Source organism: Thamnophis sirtalis, unplaced genomic scaffold (genome assembly GCF_051295495.1).
Source record: "Thamnophis sirtalis isolate CommonGarterSnake01/CBP01778 unplaced genomic scaffold, rThaSir2_p1.2 scaffold_8, whole genome shotgun sequence".
NCBI lineage: Eukaryota > Metazoa > Chordata > Lepidosauria > Squamata > Natricidae > Thamnophis > Thamnophis sirtalis.
In genome coordinates this window covers 72,157,526-72,178,512 of record NW_028261388.1, presented here as the reverse complement: position 1 = coordinate 72,178,512, position 20,987 = coordinate 72,157,526, and the positions used below count along the sequence as shown (strand labels likewise).

The 20,987-nt window shown below is 43.4% G+C and overlaps 2 protein-coding genes and 1 long non-coding RNA gene across 4 annotated transcripts in view; 2 read left to right on the top strand and 1 right to left on the bottom strand.

Moving 5' to 3' along the window:
• The window catches only part of KIZ (kizuna centrosomal protein), a 78,630-nt gene extending 59,491 nt beyond the window's left edge, over positions 1-19,139 (bottom strand). Inside the window, exon 1 of one of the 2 annotated variants that reach the window (XM_087721902.1) lies at positions 18,944-19,139. In XM_087721902.1, coding sequence (XP_087578028.1) covers positions 18,944-19,050 — 107 coding nt within the window. In that variant the 5' untranslated portion in view covers positions 19,051-19,139. Of the gene's footprint in view, positions 1-18,781; positions 18,827-18,943 lie in introns of those variants that run through there. The other variant, XM_087721903.1, reaches the window with a different exon arrangement.
• Positions 5,763-7,947, top strand: LOC148044488 (uncharacterized). The gene has a single exon (XM_087721900.1). The coding sequence runs from the start codon at positions 6,001-6,003 to the stop codon at positions 7,810-7,812; it is 1,812 nt and encodes a 603-aa protein (XP_087578026.1). The 5' UTR covers positions 5,763-6,000; the 3' UTR covers positions 7,813-7,947.
• Positions 19,140-19,216: 77 nt separating the features above from the next.
• Positions 19,217-20,987, top strand: part of LOC148044487 (uncharacterized) — a 106,276-nt gene continuing 104,505 nt past the window's right edge. Inside the window, exon 1 of the long non-coding RNA XR_015697589.1 lies at positions 19,217-19,311. This is a non-coding gene — a long non-coding RNA (uncharacterized LOC148044487). The remainder of the gene's footprint in view (positions 19,312-20,987) is intronic.

Here is a 20,987-nt window from a genome sequence, read left to right as displayed (position 1 = left end):
CAATACCTAAGGGCCTGCCCCAAGGAAGAAGGGGGTCAACCTATTTTACAAAGCACCTGAAGGCAGGAAAAGAAGATATGGATGGAAACTAATCAAGGAGAGAAGCAACTTAGAACTACCGGAAAGGAGAAATTTCCTGACAGTTAGAACAATTAACCAGTGGAACAACTTGCCTCCAGAGGTTGTGAATGCTCCAACACTGGAAGTTTTTAAGAAGAGATAGGACAACCATTTGTCTGAAATGGTATAGGGTTTCCTGCCTGAGCAGGGGGTTGGACCAGCAGACCTCCAAGATCCCTTCTAATGCTGTTATTCTGTTCTGTCCTTGCTTAACCACACTAACCGGGATTGGAATTTCCTTTGCTAAGTGATGCAGTTGTAAAGTACAACATTACATGGCTGTGCTGCTTAGTGATGGCAGTTCCAGCACTCTCCAATCATTAAGTGATGTCTGTACAGGTCATTAAGTGAGAACCTCATGTGACTGGAACTTTCTTGTAGGGAGGTGCCAAGGAAGGTGGCAAATTGTGATCATGGGACCATAGAATACTGCAATAGTTAGAAATCCAGCTTGGAAATCTAGGTTGGTTGCCCAGCACCTAGATCGTGATCAACTGAGCACAAAGTTGCCATGGTGACCAGAACATCAAGGATGAATCATAAGTACCATAAGTAGATTAAACGATCATAGATTTGCATGCCATTACAAGTTTGGCCTGTTGCTAAAGAAGTGGTCATTAACCAAGGACTGTCTGTAACAAAATCTTTTTGGCTAAGGCTAAACCTCTTTATTAGATTTCTCACAAGTCCCCAAAATTCCTCCATGTTCATCCATCTCTTACAAAAGCAAAATAAACAATCTACCATATTTTTCCATCTATAAGATGTCCGCGTGTATAGGATGCCCTCCCCTTTTCTTACCCAAAATTCAGAAATCAATATTTTAAACATTAAATTTATTTTGCAGCGTAAGACATTTGTTTACGGTACCGATATTTATTCTTTTGTTTTCTGACATTTTTATGGGCTCAGAGCCTCCGACATTATCGCTTCCCATCGCATCTGGGCACTGGCTACATGCTCTCCACAGCATCAGTTGACGTCAGTTACATAAGGTTCGTGATTGGAGGAAACCTGTTAGCTTGTCTCTGCAATCGGAAGTTTCGCTCGTGAGGCTAGTTTGCAGAGATATGATATTGGCAGTTTCACAACCGTGGTTCTCCTCTCAGTCCCCCATGTATAAGATGCCTCTCCATTTTTAGGTAAATATTTTAAAGAAAAAGAATACACGGAAAAATACAGTATATAAAGCATATAAAAGGAAAGAAAGACAGTGCAACAAAATAAACTATCATGCTGTAAATAAGCCTGGAATTTTGTTAGTATACTCTAGCATGCCTGATATACTCTAGATCAGTGATGGTTAACCTTTTCAGCACTGAGTACCAAAACTGGAGCACGCACTGGAGCACCGGACCTGAAGAGAGTTCTGGGCCAGCTGCTCTTCTGAATTCTGTTGCGCCATGCCTGCGCGCCAGCCAGCTGGTCTTTGCGCAAAGACCAGCTGGAACCCAGAAGAGTGCAGCTGACCAGTGCGCATGTGCACCGGACCAGCTGGCTAGCTTGCATGTACATGACGGAACCCAGAAGAGCAGCTGGTGACGGCTCTGCAGGCCACCTCTGACACACGTGCTATAGGTTTGCCATCACGGCTCTAGATGAAGACAACTGATATCTTACATTAATTTCTCATACAATATTATTAAAGTTTTGATGCATAATCAATTGAATACCTCTGTCCACTTTCACAAGATACTACTCTCAAGAGAATAACTAATAAAAGGTGATAACCCCTGTATAAGAATTCTGCATTTATCATTTTTGGACGGTGACAATAAAATTTTAAACAATATTTTTCCCAAAACTAAACTAAGAAAAATTACTGTATGTCACTTCAGATATACAGTTCTGATATACACTTCTGACCAAATAAAGTTTTGTCACCCAAACCTTCAGGCCAGTTGAAATAAAACAACTTGCTGTCAAGTTGACTTCTGGGATATACAGACTTATAAAATTCGGAATTACAAAATAATATCTATTCCACAAGGGAATATTTATTTGGAAGTGATTAATTGAAGCCAGCACACGTTAATAAAGCAAATAAATTAGTGATCAAGGAAATTCTGTGGATATAACACATTTAGATTTCAATAAGGCATTTGATAAAGTAGACCATAGCTGATTTCTTGGTAAAATAAAACAATTCATGATAGACACTGCTACTAGCAGATTTGCAGTTGGCGGATCAACGATGCTCAGCGTAACAATGTAAAGTTATAGATATTACCATTTTTTTGCCTCAAACATCACAGTACAATACTCTCTCAATGTAAGGAAAATTAAAATATTTGAGTGATCTACCTTCTTTATCTTCCCAATTATGACTTTGTGAAATTCAGGTTTGATATACATTTCCTGCATAAATAAATGCAATAAAGCCATTTAAATGTCAACTCTTCTGCTATTTTCTACATGCCTTACTAATTAATTATTCAAATTATTAATTTTTATCTCACCTTTTTATTATATATGCATAAGTCAAAGCAGAAAACATAGCTAACACTCCGAGTTCCTATTTTTTCCACAACAATCAAAAGAGGTGATGTGAGTTGAAAGAAAGTGATTGGTCCAAAATCATCCAGCCAACTTTCTCATGGGGATAATAATTTCAAAACATTGTTCATGCAGTTATTATTTAAAGAATGGATTTACTTAACTCCTAATCAAAAAATGTTCCCCAGAGAACTTACAAAAATTAATAGATTGTTGCACTTTCTCTTAATGATTACTTAATAACTAAATGGTGTGCTCCGATTGCTAAACAATTCACCTATAACCTGAAATTCATTTTTCATTTTGTGCCCTCAGTGTTTTATACATCCCTAAAGAAAATATAAACATAACAAGTAAATATTGTTGTTCTTCATGTCAGAAATAACCTATGTGTGAGAGAGAACAATTGCAGTGAATTAAGTAGTAATACCATAGTAATGGATCTCAAGCCTACATGGCCACTGTGATGGCATTACTGGGCCTCAAGCACACATAATAATTTCAAATTAAGATAGTCAAAGAGCACAAATCTTGTTATCTGTGTTATCAAATTATTGATACAGTGTTTTACTGTTTTTGTAAATCATCTTTATACAGTGTGTTTGTAAAAGAACAGGTAATTACTGACTTACAACTACAACTGGGAACTGAATCTGTCATTGAGCTAAGTGGTTGTTAAGCAGATGTCACATGACTGCCGTGAGGCTTCACTAAAATGACTGTAATACTGGCACACCTGGTTGTTATCGTCAGGCAATCAAATTAGGAATCCTAGGAGGCTGTATTCCTGAGCTGAAAATCCTCCATACCAAAATCCAAGCAGGATTTTCAGCCCCTGAGTGAAGAGACATTAATGCATGGCCTGTACCAAGTCTCCTAGGTCGTACTCTACCAGATTGAAACCCACCCCACACCTCTCATTTTACTATACTGACTCTGCTCTCCAATTATATTTCAGCTCCCTCTTGTCTTGGGGGGCTGGTTGAAAGAGCTGCCTGTTGAAGGAGTTCAGCTTCCTCCATCCACAGAACTCCTTCAGCAGGGTGCAGGAAGCAAGCCAAAAGCTTCAGGATTTCAGTTGTTGTTTTTCCACCCTGCCGAAAGCATTCAACTCCCCTAAGGAGGCAGACTTCAAAACCTGGCTGTGCCGGCAGGCCTGGGGTTGATGAGTTCCCCTCCCCTCTCGACTTGTATGGCCGTATGACTCTTGTGTATTTTAATTATATGTATTGTGTTTGTATCCCCTTTCCCCTTTTGAGTTGTTCGCCGCCCTGAGTCCCTCCCGGAGAAGGGCGGCATACAAATAAATTAAATCTGAATCTGAATCTGAACTTTTCAGCCAGCCTCCAGAGCAAGAGTCCTCTCAGGACCCAGGAACAGCTTGCAACCTGCCCCAGTAAGATGTCAGAGAAGATTACAAATGGCAATCACATGATTGTGAGGCAACTGGTAATAAGTATGAACAGATTGTCGACCACCCAGATTGCAGTCACATGACTGCAAGACTGGTAGCGCAATGTTTTACAATAAGGGTGCCTTATTGGTTTTAAGGCATCCTTTCCCAGGCCATCATAGTTCCGAATTGTTAATCAAATGGTCATAACTCAAGAACTACATGTAATGTTAAAAAGAAGTAGGCCTTTGCAGATGTTGTTGTGCCATGATTCCCATCTTCTTTGGTCATTGTCCATATTGGCTATAGTTGATGGAAATGGAACCCAGTATTAGGAGCAGGGCCTGCGCACTCTTAATGAAAAAGAGGCAAGGTAGATTTAATGTAAAGTTGCCAAACTAATTCCTTCTAAAAAATCCTTAACACTTTCAGGCAGAAATCAATAGTATTTCTACTCTATAAAATTGCAGTATATGGCTTTAAGCTAGTATCAGCACAGTTTAAAAAATCCTTTGATGAGTCATTAAAGCATATAGAGGACGAGAACGTGATACTGCAGCCAAACTATCATAACCTTTTCAAAACTCTTCCTGCTATTAAGCATCACAGACTGAATGGCAATCTAGATGCCCTTTAATGGACAGACTGAACAGAAACCCCAGACAATGGCTCCCCCAGGTAATGAATGAGTTCAGAAAACCAAGTCTCTCAAAAGCATTCCAGCGACTAACCCAAAGACAGAGTATACTGACTTCTAATCCCAGGGAAACACTTGAACTAGAAAAGGCTACAGGTTCAAGCAAATGAAACTGGCTAAAGTCATCAAGCTTGAGTAACACTACACTTGTTGTTAATGACCTAATTAGAGGAGAAGCAGTTGCTGCTCAAAAACTTGTTTGCTAAAAGAATGGAAGAGTTGGAACCAACATGCCAGAATAAGATGTAACACAGACCAAATTAAAGGCAGCTGAAGAAAATAAAAAGCTCATGTGAAATTAAAAGTGGCTAAAATATCAACAAACTAGTTATACTAAAAGAAGAGAAGGAGCTTGTCAGCACCTCTCCATTTAATAATTAGGAAAGAAGACCACGAGATTTCATTTGTAGAAAATCAAATGTACTTTTACTAATTAAAAATGGCTAAAGAGCGGTTGCGTAGCAAAGTCTGGTTAATTAGGCGTGAAAGCAGTTGATATATAGAATAGCCCATTCCACTCCCCCCTGGCATCATAGGCCTAGTCCAATCATAAGTCCTTCAAGTGTCAGGTGTGAGATAACTTCAAAAGACATCACGAAGATGGAATGTCGGTGCCGTTATTCTCCATAGTGAGGGGGGAGGAGTATCCAGGATGGGTTTGACCTTATCCTCTCGTGATTGGTTTGAGTCAGATAAGCTCTTTGGGCTCCGCCCCCTGGCAGTGAGCATGCCCAGTTTTCTGACTCAAAACCTTCGTGAGAAGTTGCTCATTCGAGAGCTCCAGGAATTTACTAGGAAATTCATTTGGATCCGTCGAGTTTGCCTCCCTGCTTTATACACAGCCTCCTCCTGCAAGATTGGAACTGCCACTAGCCCCCCTGGGGCGGCAGGCTGCCCTGGACACTGAGGAGATCCGAAGTCTCTCAGTGAGGAGCTTGACCAGGCAGCAGGAGAAAGGGCAAAAGCCTCTAGCAGGCAGCCCCAACCGCTGAGGCTTGTAAGTCGCTGGAGCGCTCCGTTGCTCCCCTCAAGGGTTGAGCGAGGAACCAGGGCTTTCAAACGCCCTGGAGCGCCCGCGCTGCCTCCACGTGGCCAGAGGATCGTGAGGAAGCCGAAGAAGCTGTTCCTGGCCACAGCGGCATCGGAGGAGAGGCAGGAGGAAGAGAATCCGGCTGGGAGCGCACGTGGCAAGCTCTCAGGAGCTCAAGCCTCGCTTCAGGCACTTTTAAATTTCGCGCCCCTTTGCAAGCCGGTCGGCGCCATTTTGAAGCCGGGAGGACCCACGTGGTCCAAAATGGCGGCGCCCAGCAACTACCAGGAAGGAGAATCCCAGGCAGTTGCAAGCAGGGACTGCAGCCCCACCGGAGGGGCAGAAGAACAAGCACCCAGGTCAGTGGCTTCCCCAGAGACTGCCCGAGGAGGGGGGGGAAGAGGAAAGGCTAAATGCAAAACCAAGCACCTTTCCCCCAGGGCAGATCCAGAGGAAGGGAGGGGTCACAAGCCCCCCAAGCCCTCTAAATACGAGCGGAGGAGGCATAAGGCTTTAGAGAGACTTTGCAACCAAGCAGCCAGCCATCAGAACGCCCCAGGCAAAGGGGGGGAAAATTCAGGCACTCCCTTATCCAGCGGAGGCTCAGGGGAGAATCCAGCCCTGCCAACAAGGATCCCTATAGACACCTCGGGGCTTTGGGGCTCCACTCAGGGGTGGCAATCCCCTATCACCCCTACTGTGGGGGCAGCCTTGCCTACTGGCTTTCCCCTTTTGGGCAGCCCCCCCCCTGCTCAGGGGGGCTTCAGCCCCAACCCAGCGCCTCCCACAGGAGCCCCCAACTTCCAAGAATTAATGATGCAGGCTTTTCAGCAATACATGGCTGCAGCATTCCAGCAGCCACAGCCTCAGGGGGCCCCCCTCCCCCCCACCCCCAGGGCCCCTGAATTCCCAGAGGCCCAGGAGGAAGAGATTCACAGCTCCTCAGATTCATCCCAGGAGGACAGTGACAATGAAAGTGAGGAAGGCGAGATCAGAGAACTCAAGCTATCAGAGGATGAAGGCATGCCTCCTCCTAAACCCACATTCACTGGGTTGTTCCAGCCCTCACTGTTTGAGTCCCTGCTCTTCAAGGCCAAGGCAACGGTCAAGCTAGGCAACAGAGCAGCGGAGGCCACACCCCAACGCCAGGGCCTCTCAGCAGAGAACATCTTTGATGAGCAGGCCATCGAGGCAGACACTGTTCCTACGCCCAAGACCTTCCTAGGCCTGATAAGGCGCCAATGGGCATCTCCTACAAAGGGCCCATCACCCTCCTCTTCAGACAGGATGTTCTTCAATGTGGACCAAGAGCTGGCTAAGCTACTTGCACAGCCCACCATAGATGATCCAATCGTGGCTCTTCATACATCCACCAACATGCCTGGGGAGCCAGAGGATGCCTTGAAGGCGGAGGACAAGAAGGCAGACCTCACCTTGCAGAGGGGCCATTTAGCAGCGGCCTGGGCGGTGAAAGCATCCACCACAGCCTCTTTCATCATCAGATCTTCCTTGCTGTGGCTGCAGGAGCTACAGCAACGCACCCCCATAGCAGATGCCCGGTCACATCAGGACATCAACAGGCTGGCAGCGGCCATCCAGTTCTCATCGGATGCCACCCTGGCTGCAGCCAGATTCGCTTCCAGGGCGATCGCATCGTCGGTGGCATCACGCAGGCTGCTGTGGCTTCGACAGTGGCAGGTGGAGGTTCGTCACAAGTGGCGCCTGGCTTCAGCCCCCTTCACAGGGGACTCCCTCTTTGGCTCGGCTCTGGACCGGTTCCTGGTTGAGAACAAGGACAAGAGGAAGGTCCTCGCCACTGCCCAGAAGAAAGGCAGCTTCAGGTCAACTCCATACCCCAGACGCTCCTACTCCCGGGGTCAGGACTCTGGTTCCTTCTTTCGGGGTCAGGACTTCCTTAGGGGGTCAGAGGCAGGTTTCTCAGGAGGCAGGCAGTATCAAGGGGGATTCCCTGCTAGACAGAGGTACCCAGACAGACAGCAAAGAGGCAGGCAACAGAAGCGGCCCTTTCGAGGGGGCGGAGGAGGCGGAGGGGGGCGCTCCTTCCGCAAATATTAAAGCTAGGTCCAGCACTCTCCCCATTGGGGGGTGCTTAGCGCACTTCGCTGACCGCTGGGACCTCACCTCCTCTGACAGATGGGTGCAGAAGACCATCAGGCATGGCCTTTCACTCGAATTTCTTTCCAGTCCCCCGAGCTTCTTCCGGATATGTCCGGTTTCTAAGAACCCGACCCGGAGGCTGCTGATGCAGGAAGCCATCCAACACCTGTTGGAGATCCGGGCGATCCAGCCAGTGCCTCCAGAGCAACAGGGTCAGGGGCACTATTCCATCCTGTTTGTCATCCCCAAGGCCTCTGGGGGCTGGAGAGCGATCCTTGACTTGAAACGCCTGAACCGTTCCATTCGCTATAGGAGGTTCAAGATGCACTCCCTACACTCTATCTTGGAGGGGGTTAGACAAGGAGACTTTCTCACTTCCATAGACCTCACTGAGGCCTATCTGCACATCCCCATTGCCCAGGATCACCGTAGGTACCTCAGGTTCTGCTACATGGGTCATCACTATCAGTACCGGGCCCTCCCCTTCGGGCTGTCTTCGGCCCCGAGGGTATTCACAAAGGTAATGGCAGCGCTGGCAGCGCACCTGAGACAGGTCCCGGTGCGCATCCAATGTTACCTGGATGATCTGCTCCTGCAGTCATCTTCCTTTAGGGGCGCTCTGCAAGACCTAGACATCACCATGACAGTCCTGAGGGACCATGGGTTTACAGTGAACCTAGCCAAGAGTCACCTCCACCCCTCTACTAGTCTGATTCACCTAGGAGCCAGAATAGACACCCAGGCGGGCATGGTCTTCCTGTCACCCGACAGACAGATAGCGCTTAGACAGCTAGCCTCCTCGATAGCCAGGAAGCGCAAGGTGTCCCTAGCCACTCTGTCTAAACTACTAGGCACCATGGTCTCCGCCATTGGCATCGTCCCGTGGGCTCGCCTCCACACCAGAGATCTCCAATGGTTCCTCTTGCCGTTCCAGCGAAGACGCACGAGCTGTTCGCAGACCAAGGTACTTCTCCCGCTAGACGTCTCCCGCTCCCTGGCTTGGTGGACATCCCCAGCGATCACAAAGGGCGAAACCTTCTGGACACCAGACCGCTTGACGGTAACGACGGACGCCAGTCTGAGTGGGTGGGGTGCCCATCTGCTGGCTCAGATGGCGCAAGGAGAGTGGACTCAGGCGGAAGGGACTCACAACATAAACTGGTTGGAGCTCAGGGCGGTCCGCCTGGCTCTGTTACGGTTCCAGAATTCGGTCAGGGGCCAGCACATATTAGTCCTCACAGACAATATCACCACCAAGGCTCACATAAACAGACAGGGGGGGACAAGATCAAGGGCCCTCATGAAGGAGGCCAAACGTCTGGGTCAGTGGGCCGAAAGGAACCTCCGGTCTTTGAGGGCAGAACACATAGCGGGGGTGGACAACACCAGGGCCGACTGGCTCAGCCGGGCCGAGGTGGACAACTCAGAGTGGAGGCTACAGCCTGCGATATTCGAGGAGGTGGCCGAGCGCTTCGGGCGCCCGGAAGTCGATCTGTTCGCCACTCCCCTCAACACTCAGCTCCCGAGGTTCTTCTCCAGGTACCGGACACGGGGGGCGGAAGGGACGGACGCTCTGCGGAGCTCATGGCCCAGGGGTCTTTTGTATGCCTTTCCTCCCTTGCCCCTGATTCCCAGGGTCATACGGAAGATCCTTCAGGAGGGGGCGGAAGTGGTTCTGTTGGCTCCTCATTGGCCCCGGAGGCCTTGGTTTGCAGATCTCCAGTCTCTGTCAGTGGAGAGGCCCTGGAGAATTCCCCAGGAGAGGATCTCCCTCAGCCAGGGGGCGCTGGAGCACCCGGATCCTCAATGGCTCCAGTTGACCGCTTGGCGGTTGAGCGGAGCATCCTGAGGAAAGACCTCTTCTCCCCCAGGGTGATAAGGACTATCCAGGCCGCCCGCAGGCCCTCCACAGAGCGCATCTATGGCTCCACTTGGCGGGCCTTTGACTCTTGGTGCAACTCCCGGGGGTTCAACCCCATCCAGGCTACGGTGCCTCAGGTTCTGGACTTCCTCCAGGCGGGCCTGGATAGAGGGTTAGCTCCTAACACAATTAGGAGACAGGTCTCAGCCATCTCATCAGTTCTCCTGTGTGGCAGAAACCAGAGCCTGACGCACCACCCCATGGTCAGGCAATTCCTTAAGGGGGCCTCCAACCTCAGACCACCTACGGTACACAGGTACCCTTCCTGGGATTTACACAGGGTATTGGACGCTCTAACGGGCGCCCCATTTGAGCCATTACAAACAGTTTCCCTTAAGTTCCTGACCCTGAAGGTGGCTTTCCTGGTGGCCATCACTTCCGCCAGGCGGATATCCGAACTGCAGGCGCTGTCCACCAGGGAGGATCTCTGTGTCTTTCACCAAGATAGGGTGGTGTTACGGCTGGATCCATCCTTCATTCCCAAGGTGTGCTCCTGCTTCCATCGGGCCCAGGAACTGATTTTGCCCAACTTCTGTCCAGACCCTTCTCACCCATTGGAGAGGAAGTGGCACACTCTGGACGTTAGGAGGGCTCTGAGGATTTACCTCAGGAGAACCAGGCCAAACAGGAAATCCGAAGCCCTGTTTGTCTCCTTCCAACCAGGATCCCTGGGTAATAAGGTAACTTCCACCACTATCGGCAGGTGGTTGCGAACCTGCATTGCCACTGCTTACCAATCGCAGGGGTTACAGACACCAAATCATATCACAGCCCACTCCACACGGAGTGCTGCCACATCCACGGCCTGGGCCACACAAGCATCCCTGGCCGAAATCTGCAGGGCAGCCACGTGGGCTTCCCCCTCTCCCTTTGTTAGGAACTATAAGTTGGACTCCTTTGCCTCGGCAGAGGCCTCGTTCGGCCGCAGGGTGTTGCAGGCGGTTCACAGGGCAGGACCCGTGCCTCAACAGGCCTGAGAGGGGGACATATGGCCTCAGGGATCTCCCTCCCTAGGGACGTGCAGGCTTTGGTACGTCCCATCCTGGATACTCCTCCCCCCTCACTATGGAGAAAGGGCGTTGGTACTTACCTGATACGCCTCTTCTCATAGTGGGGGGAGGAGTATCCAGTCCCTCCCTGACTATGTTTGTACAACTAAGTGTTATGTTCATTGTTTATATTGTTATTTAATTATTGATGTTGGAAGACAATAAAAGCAAAAAAAAAACTGAATCAAGAGTCTGGAGTGAATGATGCAACGAGTCGGAGAGAGTTCTTCGTCATAAAACTGGGCATGCTCACTGCCAGGGGGCGGAGCCCAAAGAGCTTATCTGACTCAAACCAATCACGAGAGGATAAGGTCAAACCCATCCTGGATACTCCTCCCCCCACTATGAGAAGAGGCGTATCAGGTAAGTACCAACGCCCTTTCCAGGTGGGAAACATCCACGTCCATCCAAAGATCTCCAGAATCTTCCTCCAGCACAATAAGTAACCCCACCCAAATAATATGCCCTCCCTCCCCGTTTCAATGGCAGCTGAAGCAACAGCAAAGCAGAAGCTGACATGGCTGCTGTTCAAGTCACAGTAGGAACTGAAGCACTCAGATACACTATATAACCTTCTTCTCCCCGAGGAGCTGGCTAAAGCAAACTTGCCTCATAGGGATGTGTTATTACACTGATTCAATTCTATAACCATTGTTGTCCTTGATGGAAAGCCCACCCAGTAACTTTCAAACATTATACAAAGGTTTATAACTGCAAGCTATAACTCCTACATACTCAGATGGATCAAGAAAATATGTTGGAATAAGCATGCCCACCTAATGTCTTCCAAACCACAACTCACAGATCTTGACGAAGGTCTCAGATCAAACAGAGAATTTACAAGCACACCTGACCTTGCCAGTTAACTTCTTCATTCTTTTAGCAAGTGTTTGGACCAGGCTAACCTTGGAGACCTAGGAATGTCACTGGACATAGGACACTTCTTATAATGGATTTTCATGTTTTCTAGGTATTTTGTTTCAAATTAGATAATAGCTTGTCAATTTGCTTCACTGATATTTTCTTTGAGCCACTTTTCTTACAGTTTAGTGTTTTTTTAAAAAGGTAGTCTTCTGCCATTCCACATATTTGTCCTATCTTTAGTCAGCCCTTTTTAGTTCATCCTGATATGAAGGTTGTTTACAGCATCTTAGTTTAATAGTATCATTTTTGAGACTGTCTTTGGGAAGATTCCAGTATATTCCAGTATACATGAGGAAAACGTTAGCTTATCTAGATACGTTTTAGCTAGGTGAGAACTTATGACTTTGGGACTTACGAAATTCAGTGATCCTCCACAGAACCTGGAGGTGCAGCTTCTATTAATCCCACTTCCTGGCATCCAACTTAACCTTTTCATAAAATGGCTGGGACACAAATCCACCAGAAATGATCAAGGCAACCTTTTGAAATGATCCAGAGAGAGCCCTGGATTCAGCCTGGGATAGACAACAAACTTGATAAAGTGCTCTAGAACTGCTAGAAATTTCTCATATGCAGAAATTAAAGAACTTTCCAAAGATTGAAGATGGTGATCTCTTCAAAATAGGTGTTGAATGACATGTTGACTAAAGTGGTATCCAAAGATGAGCCATAATATGCATACCTACAAACAAAGGTTCTAGAAAACAGTTTCCATTCCCAACCACACAACAATATTCACAATGTAGTAAAATGTATCTCTGTGATCAGGGCTATCCCCAAAACAAAGAAAACCTCTATCTTGGGCACCACAATGTCCATCAATTAGAATCAGCAGACCACATCTTTCAATCCATTCCTGCAGCCTAATACAAGTTGACATAGAACTCCTGGGAAAAAATAGATACTATCTCATCTAAGCAACAAAGATACAATCTCCAAGATTTCGTGACCCGTCAAAAGCGCGGACGGCAAAAGCGCGATCGACAAAATCGCGCCTTTGACGTCATCACAGCGCGACGAAAAAGATCGAAAAATTCAAATAAAAATTAATAAAAATTAAATTAAAGCAAGCCGATTCACATAAAGGTAAGGGTTAGGCTTAGGGTTAGGGTTAGGGTTAGGTTAAGGGTTAGGGTTAGCTTTAGAGCGTTAGCGTTAGCGTTAGGGTTAGGATAAGGGTTAGCGTTACGTTTTTCGTTACTTTAACGGTTAGGTTTAGGGTTAGGTTTAGGGTTAGGTTAAGAGTTAGGGTTAGGGTTAGGGTTAGGGTTAGGTTTGGGGGGGTTAGGGGAAGGTTTTAGCTTTATTTTTACATTTTTTCGATCTTTTTCGTCGCGCTGTGATGACGTCACAGCGCGCTTTTGTCGAGCGCGATTTTGTCCTACGCGCTTTTGTGGTGGAACCCAAGATTTAGATCAAAATGCCAAGCTCACCCAGATGCCATCTGTTCAAATATGTAACTATCTGATCACTAAGAAGTACATCATTTCAGGTAAATTGTTAGCTCCCTCTCACAAGAGATGGCATGAATCATCCATTACACCAATCTTCTCCCCATAACTGAACAAACTGTCCAAAGAATTTTGCTTGTGACAATGATGCTTCAAAGCTACACTAGAAGACTAAAGAGAAAGTGATCTTGTGCAGAGTATAGAAAGAAGCTGGGCTCAATAGCTGTGGAGAGGAACAATATTACTGAACCTAGTTCTGATGAATCTGAGTCCCAGCCTCAACAAAAATAGACTTCTTAGAAGCAGGCAGCAACTAGAACCAAGCCTAATTGACAAAACAGAGCATTAACAAACAGAGCCTAATGCCAATGTTTGGAAATTGGGACTATAAAGCAAGGTAACACGAAGACTGGTGATATTACAATACATTTAGATATCAAATATGCCTAACCTTGACCTATGTTTTACTGCCTTACCTTACCAAGTATTACACTGCCATAAATTGTGAAACATGTGTTAACCTAACATCTGTAGCTAAATTTTCATGTTATCTGTAAGCAAAATATGTTACCTACATCAATTATAACCACCATACCATACAGCTGGCTAATGTATATACTAAATGAAATTCAAATTGCAAATGGAGAATGTTCTGCCTCCAAACTGCGAATGTGTCTATTTTCTAGGTCTTCATAATGTATTGGGTTCAGCCTAGATTGCCTTTTTCATTTTAATGGCTGTAACTACAGCTAGTTCTTGACTTATGACCTCCACCGAGCTCCTTACAAACCTTTGAAATTATAATTGTCCTCCTCAAAACTACTGGCTTTAAAGTTCTGACAACTGCCTCCCTGACAGCCACGTGATTACGTTTTGGGCATTTGGCCCACATTTAGGGGTGTTTTCACCATTTTATAATCACATTACCATGATTTCCATTTTTTTTTGCCAGAAACTGGTATTTAATTCTGGTTTTGCTGCACGGACACACCCCACGCATGCATGCACACTTCCCACCAGCCAGCTGATTTTGGGGGGCCACCATACTCCGTTTTTGGCACCAGGAGACTTCAGGGAGGGCCTCCGGAGCCCAGGGGAGGGCATTTTCGCCCTCCCAAAAACTCAAGGAAAGCCTCTGGAGCCTGGGGAGGGTGAAAAATGGGACTTCTTGAAGTTCCAGAAGTTCAGAAATGGGCATGTTTCCAGCATCCAGAGGGCTTTTGGAGCCCGGGGAAGGCCATTTTCACCCTCTGGAGCCTGGGGAAGGCGAAAAACAGGACTTCCAGAAGTTCGGAAACAGGTGTTTCCGACGTCCAGAGGGCCTCGGGAGTCCGTGGGAGGCCATTTTCGTTCTCCTGGAGGCTTGAGGAAAGCCTCCAGAACCTGGGGCGGGTGAAAACTCCCCCTCTACATGGGGTGGGGGGTTTGCACACGCATGTGCAGATGGGCGAGGTGCATTGCATTGTGGGTATGCACATGTACTATCATGCGCACACGCACAACTTCAGCATGCAAGGACAAAGAGGTTTGCCATCACTGCCCTAGAACTTTAAAAAATGATTAGACAGCTGTCAACCACTTGGAGACAAAGCAAACCTTCATCAAACAGGAGATTCTAAATACAGTTTTCAAGGCGATTCAAATTTCCCAGTCAATACCTGAGATGCTATCTAGATAACTTCTAGGATAATTTAAGAAAGAGTTGAGGTCATCAAGCAAGTCAGTGTGCTCTCTAAAATTGCTCCCAGTAAAGTCTACCTTCTTTCAGGTGCAAGCAACAGTAAAGAGCAAATAAAAGTACTGTTCCACCTATGTTCTGGTTTGAATTCTTCCTTTTGGATATCTGTCTCTTTATTTGACTGGCAGAAGCTCCCTTGTCTTGTCAGCGTTCACAAAAGTCTTCTGTATCAGGAAGATTTGTCCCACAATGGTTCACTTCTTTATTCAGACCAATCCTGAACCATTTCAAAAATTTTGGCCAAGCTCTCTCGGAAAACAAATCTTCGGCAACCAAAATTGTTTAGACCAATCTTTATCAGTATGTATATATATATATATATATATATATATATATATATATATATATATATATATATATATATATATATATATATATATATATATATATATATATATATATATATATATATATATATATATATATATATAGTGTGTGTGTGTGTGTGTGTGTGTGTGTGTGTGTGTGTGTGTGTGTGTGTGTGTACAATTTATTTATATATAAATAAATATATCCTCCATTCTGCCTGGAATTTAAGTTTCCATCTTAAGAGTTTTTACCCAGTGCAACTTCTAGGAACTTTGAAAACATAACGCCCAAATGTAATGTTTAAACAATCAAATGCATGCATTTTGAATAGCCAGATTTATTTATGTTTAAGATTAATTAAATGTAACTGTGAAAGAGTCACATTTATTTTTTGTCTTGGACTCACTTATTAATATTTGGAGTACAGTCCCAGATATTGACAAAGAAGACCAAAGCCTACTTTTTGGTAAGATAGAAAAATATGAATAGACAGCATCACTATCAAAAGGATTCGTAACAGGTTGATTAACTACCCTCAACATGTAGTCCTCAGTGGAACTAGATGTACATGGAGCGAAACATGCAGTGGGGTACCACAATGTTATATTTTAGGCCCAGTTCTTCAACATCTTCGTAAATGATTTAGATGAGGGGATAGAAGGGGAACTCATCAAATTTGCAGACAACACTAAACTGGGAGGAATAACCAAGCTTTTAGAAGATAGGTTCAAGATTCAGAAGGAAATTGAACACTGGGCCCTATCCAACAAAATGAAATTAAGTGGTGAGAAAAATAAAGCTTTACACTTATGCAAGAAAAAACAAATGCACATGTATAGAATAGCAAGTACCTGGCTCTATAGCAATAACTGTAGGAGGGATCTAGGAGTCCTAGGATAGAACCACTTTAATGGGAGGCAACAGTGTGCTGCAGCTGTCAAAAAAGTCAATGCAGTCCTAGGCTGTATCAAGATCACATGAAGTGTTAGTATCACTTTATACTGCACGTATAAGATCACACTTGAAATACTGTGTCCAGTTTTGGTCCCATGATACAAAAAGTGGCTGAGACTCTAGAAAGAGTACAGAGAAGAGTACAAAGATGAGCAACAAAAATGATTAGGGGATACAGTCTAAACCATACAATGAACATTTGCAGGAACTGGGAATGTCTAGTCTAATGAAGAGAACTACTAGGTATGACATAACAGTCTTCCAATATTTAAGGGGCCGTCACAAATGGTGGGTGGGCACCTGAGGGCCTGACAAGAAGAAATGGAATGGAAGCTTAACAAAGAGAGATCCAATCTAGAATTAAGAAGAAATTTCCTTTCAATGAGAACAATTAATCAGTGGCTTGCCTTCAAAAGTTGTGGATGCTCCATCACTGGAGGTTTTTAAGAAGAATGGTACAGTTGTCCTTCTTGAGCAGAGGGTTGGGCTAGAAGACATACAAAGTCCTTTCCAATTCTTATTCTGTATTCCATTCAACGATCAAAGGTGGCTCTCAGAAAACCATCTTTTTCTTAATGTAAAGTGTGAATTTATTCATTATAATATAGTTTTATGTGTGGCCTAATTATTCATAATCCCATTCTTTAAATACCATTAAGCATGATGTATAAAGTACATGTATTGGTTCCACCAAATCTGCAACACCAAATGTGGCTCAAAATACCTTGAATTTGAAAAGTTACATATACTGTACAATAGTGCATTCTTATACCAAGGATTTGCAAGCCCAGTTCATACTCTGCATATTGTACATAATGAATTCAAATGAGAGTAAATATAATAAAGAATGGAGAGGCAGTATTTGCATACTTCTGTTTTAAAATATTTATATTTGAAATATAATTCAAAGTTTAAAAGATTACCAGTTATTGTATAGAACAATGCATTCGCATACAATGGAAAATCAATACCTGTATTTGATAACATTTCAGATCAATTAGATTAACTATGTTATCATATGAACAACAAAAATAATATTGTTCTGGTAAATTTTAAAAAATTAAGCCAACTTCAGCTTTTAGAACATGTTGAAACTCACCTGTATAATTATTTTAGAAAAGGGACAAAAGCATGCTAAATCACCCCAGAACCTGTTAGGCAGTATTTTCTAATATGTTAATATAGAATTAAAATATCCATTGAGGATCAAAAGAGTTTAATAAATTTCAGTATAATAAGAATAATGCAGCATATTTTAACCTAGATGTAGGATTATTTTAATAATCTTTCAAAAAGCCAATAGTTTAAGTTTAAAAGTATAAATCACTTCATTCAACTGACAGCTACACAGACTTCCTTGAATAGTGGTAGGGTGTGAAGGTCTTTCTCTTATATTCATACTCTTAATATCTGAATCAAAAGCTCAGAAATGTGGTTTAATCCAACAAAAATATAAAACCAGCAAGCAAGATTTCTCTCAATTATGGACAGATGGGCCCAATCTACATGAATTTACCCGCACCCTTATAATAATTATACATATTGGACAGAATTGGTGCAGGGAAGTATTTCAAATATCAGGGGAAGGTATTTCGTTTTGGCGGTTTAACGCTTTACCCCGGCCCCGTTTAAATTTGAACAACTTTCAAAATAGAAGCTTCTTGCTGGAAACCCGGCCCGTTTCATTAAAAAAAACCACTGGCCAAATGCGGTATTTATCCTTCCCTAGAAAGCTTTTTGTTTAAGATAGATAGATAGATAGATAGATAGATAGATAGATAGATAGATAGATAGATAGGTAGGTAGGTAGGTAGGTAGGTAGGTAGGTAGGTAGGTAGGTAGGTAGGTAGATAGATAGATAGATAGATAGATAGATAGATGATAGATAGATAGATAGAAAGATAGAAAGATATATATATATATCTATCTATCATCTATCTATCATCTATCTATCTATCATCTATCTATCTATCATCTATCTATCTATCTATCATCTATCTATCTATCTATCTATCATCTATCTATCATCTATCTATCTTCTATCTATCTATCATCTATCTATCTATCATCTATCTATCTATCTATCTATCTATCATCTATCTATCTATCATCTATCTATCTATCTATCTATCTATCTATCTATCTATCTATCAATCTATCTATCTATCAATCTATCTATCTATCAATCTATCTATCTATCAATCTATCTATCATCTATCTATCTATCATCTATCAATCTATCAATCTATCAATCAATCTATCAATCTATCAATCTATCAATCTATCATCTATCTATCTATCATCTATCTATCTATCATCTATCATCTATCTATCATCTATCTCTATCTATCTATCTATCTATCTATCTATCTATCTATCTCTATCTATCTATCTCTATCTATCTATCTATCTATCTATCATCTATCTATCTATCATCTATCTATCTATCATCTCTATCATCTCTATCTAATCTATCTATCTATCTATCTATCTATCTATCTATCAATCAATCAATCAATCAATCATCTATCACTGGAATTTTCCCCGGCAGCCAGTTCCACTCAGCAGAGATGCCTTCTACCTGCTCCGTTGGTCAGCGGTATGGAAAATGCCTTCAGAGCTAGCGGGCAATCCTCGACTATACCAAGTTGAGTCCCGGGAAAGAGAAAGAAACGGTTAGGTCGGAAGTTAACGGTGTTTTCCTCCAGGATAGATTTAAAAAAAAAACGCGCAGTGACCTCACCTGTGCCGGAGACGTGCCTGAATACGTCGGATTCGTTCATCATAATCGCCTTCATCGCAGCCGGCAACAGTAGGATCTCGGGCACCGCGCACGTTTCCAGTCATCATAATAAACGCCGCAAACAGGCCTAAGCGCTCTTGTTTATTTTCCGTGGTCTCTAAGCTACAAAACTCGTTCCCGGCATGCAGCACGGCCAGTTCACGACTCTAATTCGCAAGCCAATCATCGACGAGGTGAAAGCCACGCCCCCTCTCCGTACTCTCAAGCAATCAAGATACTGTTAACCGTAAAAGAAAGTGCAATCGGCTTGTGATTCCCATGTAATGAATGAAAGAAACCGGGGCTCATTTCAAAGGTGTTAAATAAAGGTAAGTCTGATTTCAGTAGCATCTTACTCCATAGGCAGTTACTCGGAAGTCAGCAGTAGCAAATTTAGTCTAGTAAGTGTGTTATTGGATAAAATAAATTACATTTAAAAGCAACGACATTTAATCGGATTAGCATGTTTGTTTAATGCACATGGTTTGGTGTGGTGCTTTGAATTTGAAGCTAAATTCAAGGGATTTAGCTTCAAATTAGCTTCAAGGGTTGTTACTTAATTTGTATGCATTATTATTAGGCAGAATCATCTAGGTCTTGACTAAGTCAGGTATTAGTCACAAAATGTCAAAAATGCGTTAAAAACTTTTAGCTAAATCTGAACCTGTCAGCTAGGTCTGTAGACAGCTTGAAATAGCTGAACTTCGACTTGTTTTTATCTTAGAAAACCTGCACACCATACCATATTCCCTTTGACAGTATATAGGATTCAGATTATTGTTAATTTTTATGGATTTAGATGGAATGCTATAATAAAAGAATTCAGATTCCAAATCATCTAGTTCTCCTTGTGACTGAACATGTCCTTTTCACCACCTGTCTCATAATCCTACCTTTGAATTGCATTCTTCTGTGAATTCATGTTCTAATTGCTAATGGATCAAACTGCTTGACTCAGAACAGCGTAATAATTGCAGAACATTCAGTCCTTGTGCAGATTGCAATCTTACAGATTATTATAAAACAACAGTGGCTGAGTCCATAATTGCAGTAAACCATGGTTGGTTTTAAAGTGGTTTATTGTGTGTACCACTGTGGGTGGGTTTTCACCATGGTTTAAAACCACAGTAGCTGGATTCACATAGCATGCTAAACCACAGCAGGCAAGATGTGTTACGTTGACTACAATGTGTAAATTGGACCTCCTTTACATTTATTTTGCAATGATTTTAACAAGGAATGAAAATATAAGGAGATAGACTTCATTCCTGAACTTTGTAGGATAATGCTCCAAACTCAAGTATAATTGAGGTATAAAAAAATAAACATGAATCTTTATTACTTTTCCTGTTGACAAAAGTTGAAAGAAATTTGAAAAGTGTGAGAAAGTAAGATGAACTGAAGTAAAAATAATAAGTTGCAGAAATGTCAATTGTTTAAAAAAATATGAAAGATAATAGCGTTGACAAAGCTCTTATTGTTTTAGTTTATTATCTTTTTTTCTTGATTCCTCCAAAACAGAGGTGTCAAACTCGCGGCCCATGGGCCAGATGCATCACGCACTGGCTGACCCCACCCCCGGTTTAGCGAAGGAGGAAAAAGTTGTGATACGTCACGTGAATACAATGTGTTGTCACAAGTTTGAAACCCCTGCTCCGAAACATAAGTTACATTCAAAATATGTTGGAGTCAAGGAACTAGGTTAGTTTATTACTATGCTTATTCATGAGAATCCAGAATCAAAAAAAAAAAAAATCTAGTCCTGTCAAAGATAAAAAACCAATGACTATCTCCTGAATTTTAACAATTCCTATGGTCCATCCCGTTTCTATTTCCTCTAGGAAAAGCACTTCTGATCAAACTAAAAAAGGTCTGCATGTTGAACATTAAAAAAAAAAACCACCACTGAGGAATTTCTACTTCATTGCTTCATCCATTGATTTATTTATTTTATACTGTTTTTCCTCTAAAAGAGAAGATAAAAGCATTTAATATTGTTACACAA

What these genes read in the sequence shown, in the direction of transcription:
- LOC148044488 (XM_087721900.1), top strand. Translation starts at nt 6,001, where the DNA reads ATGGCGGCGCCCAGCAACTACCAGGAAGGAGAATCCCAGGCAGTTGCA.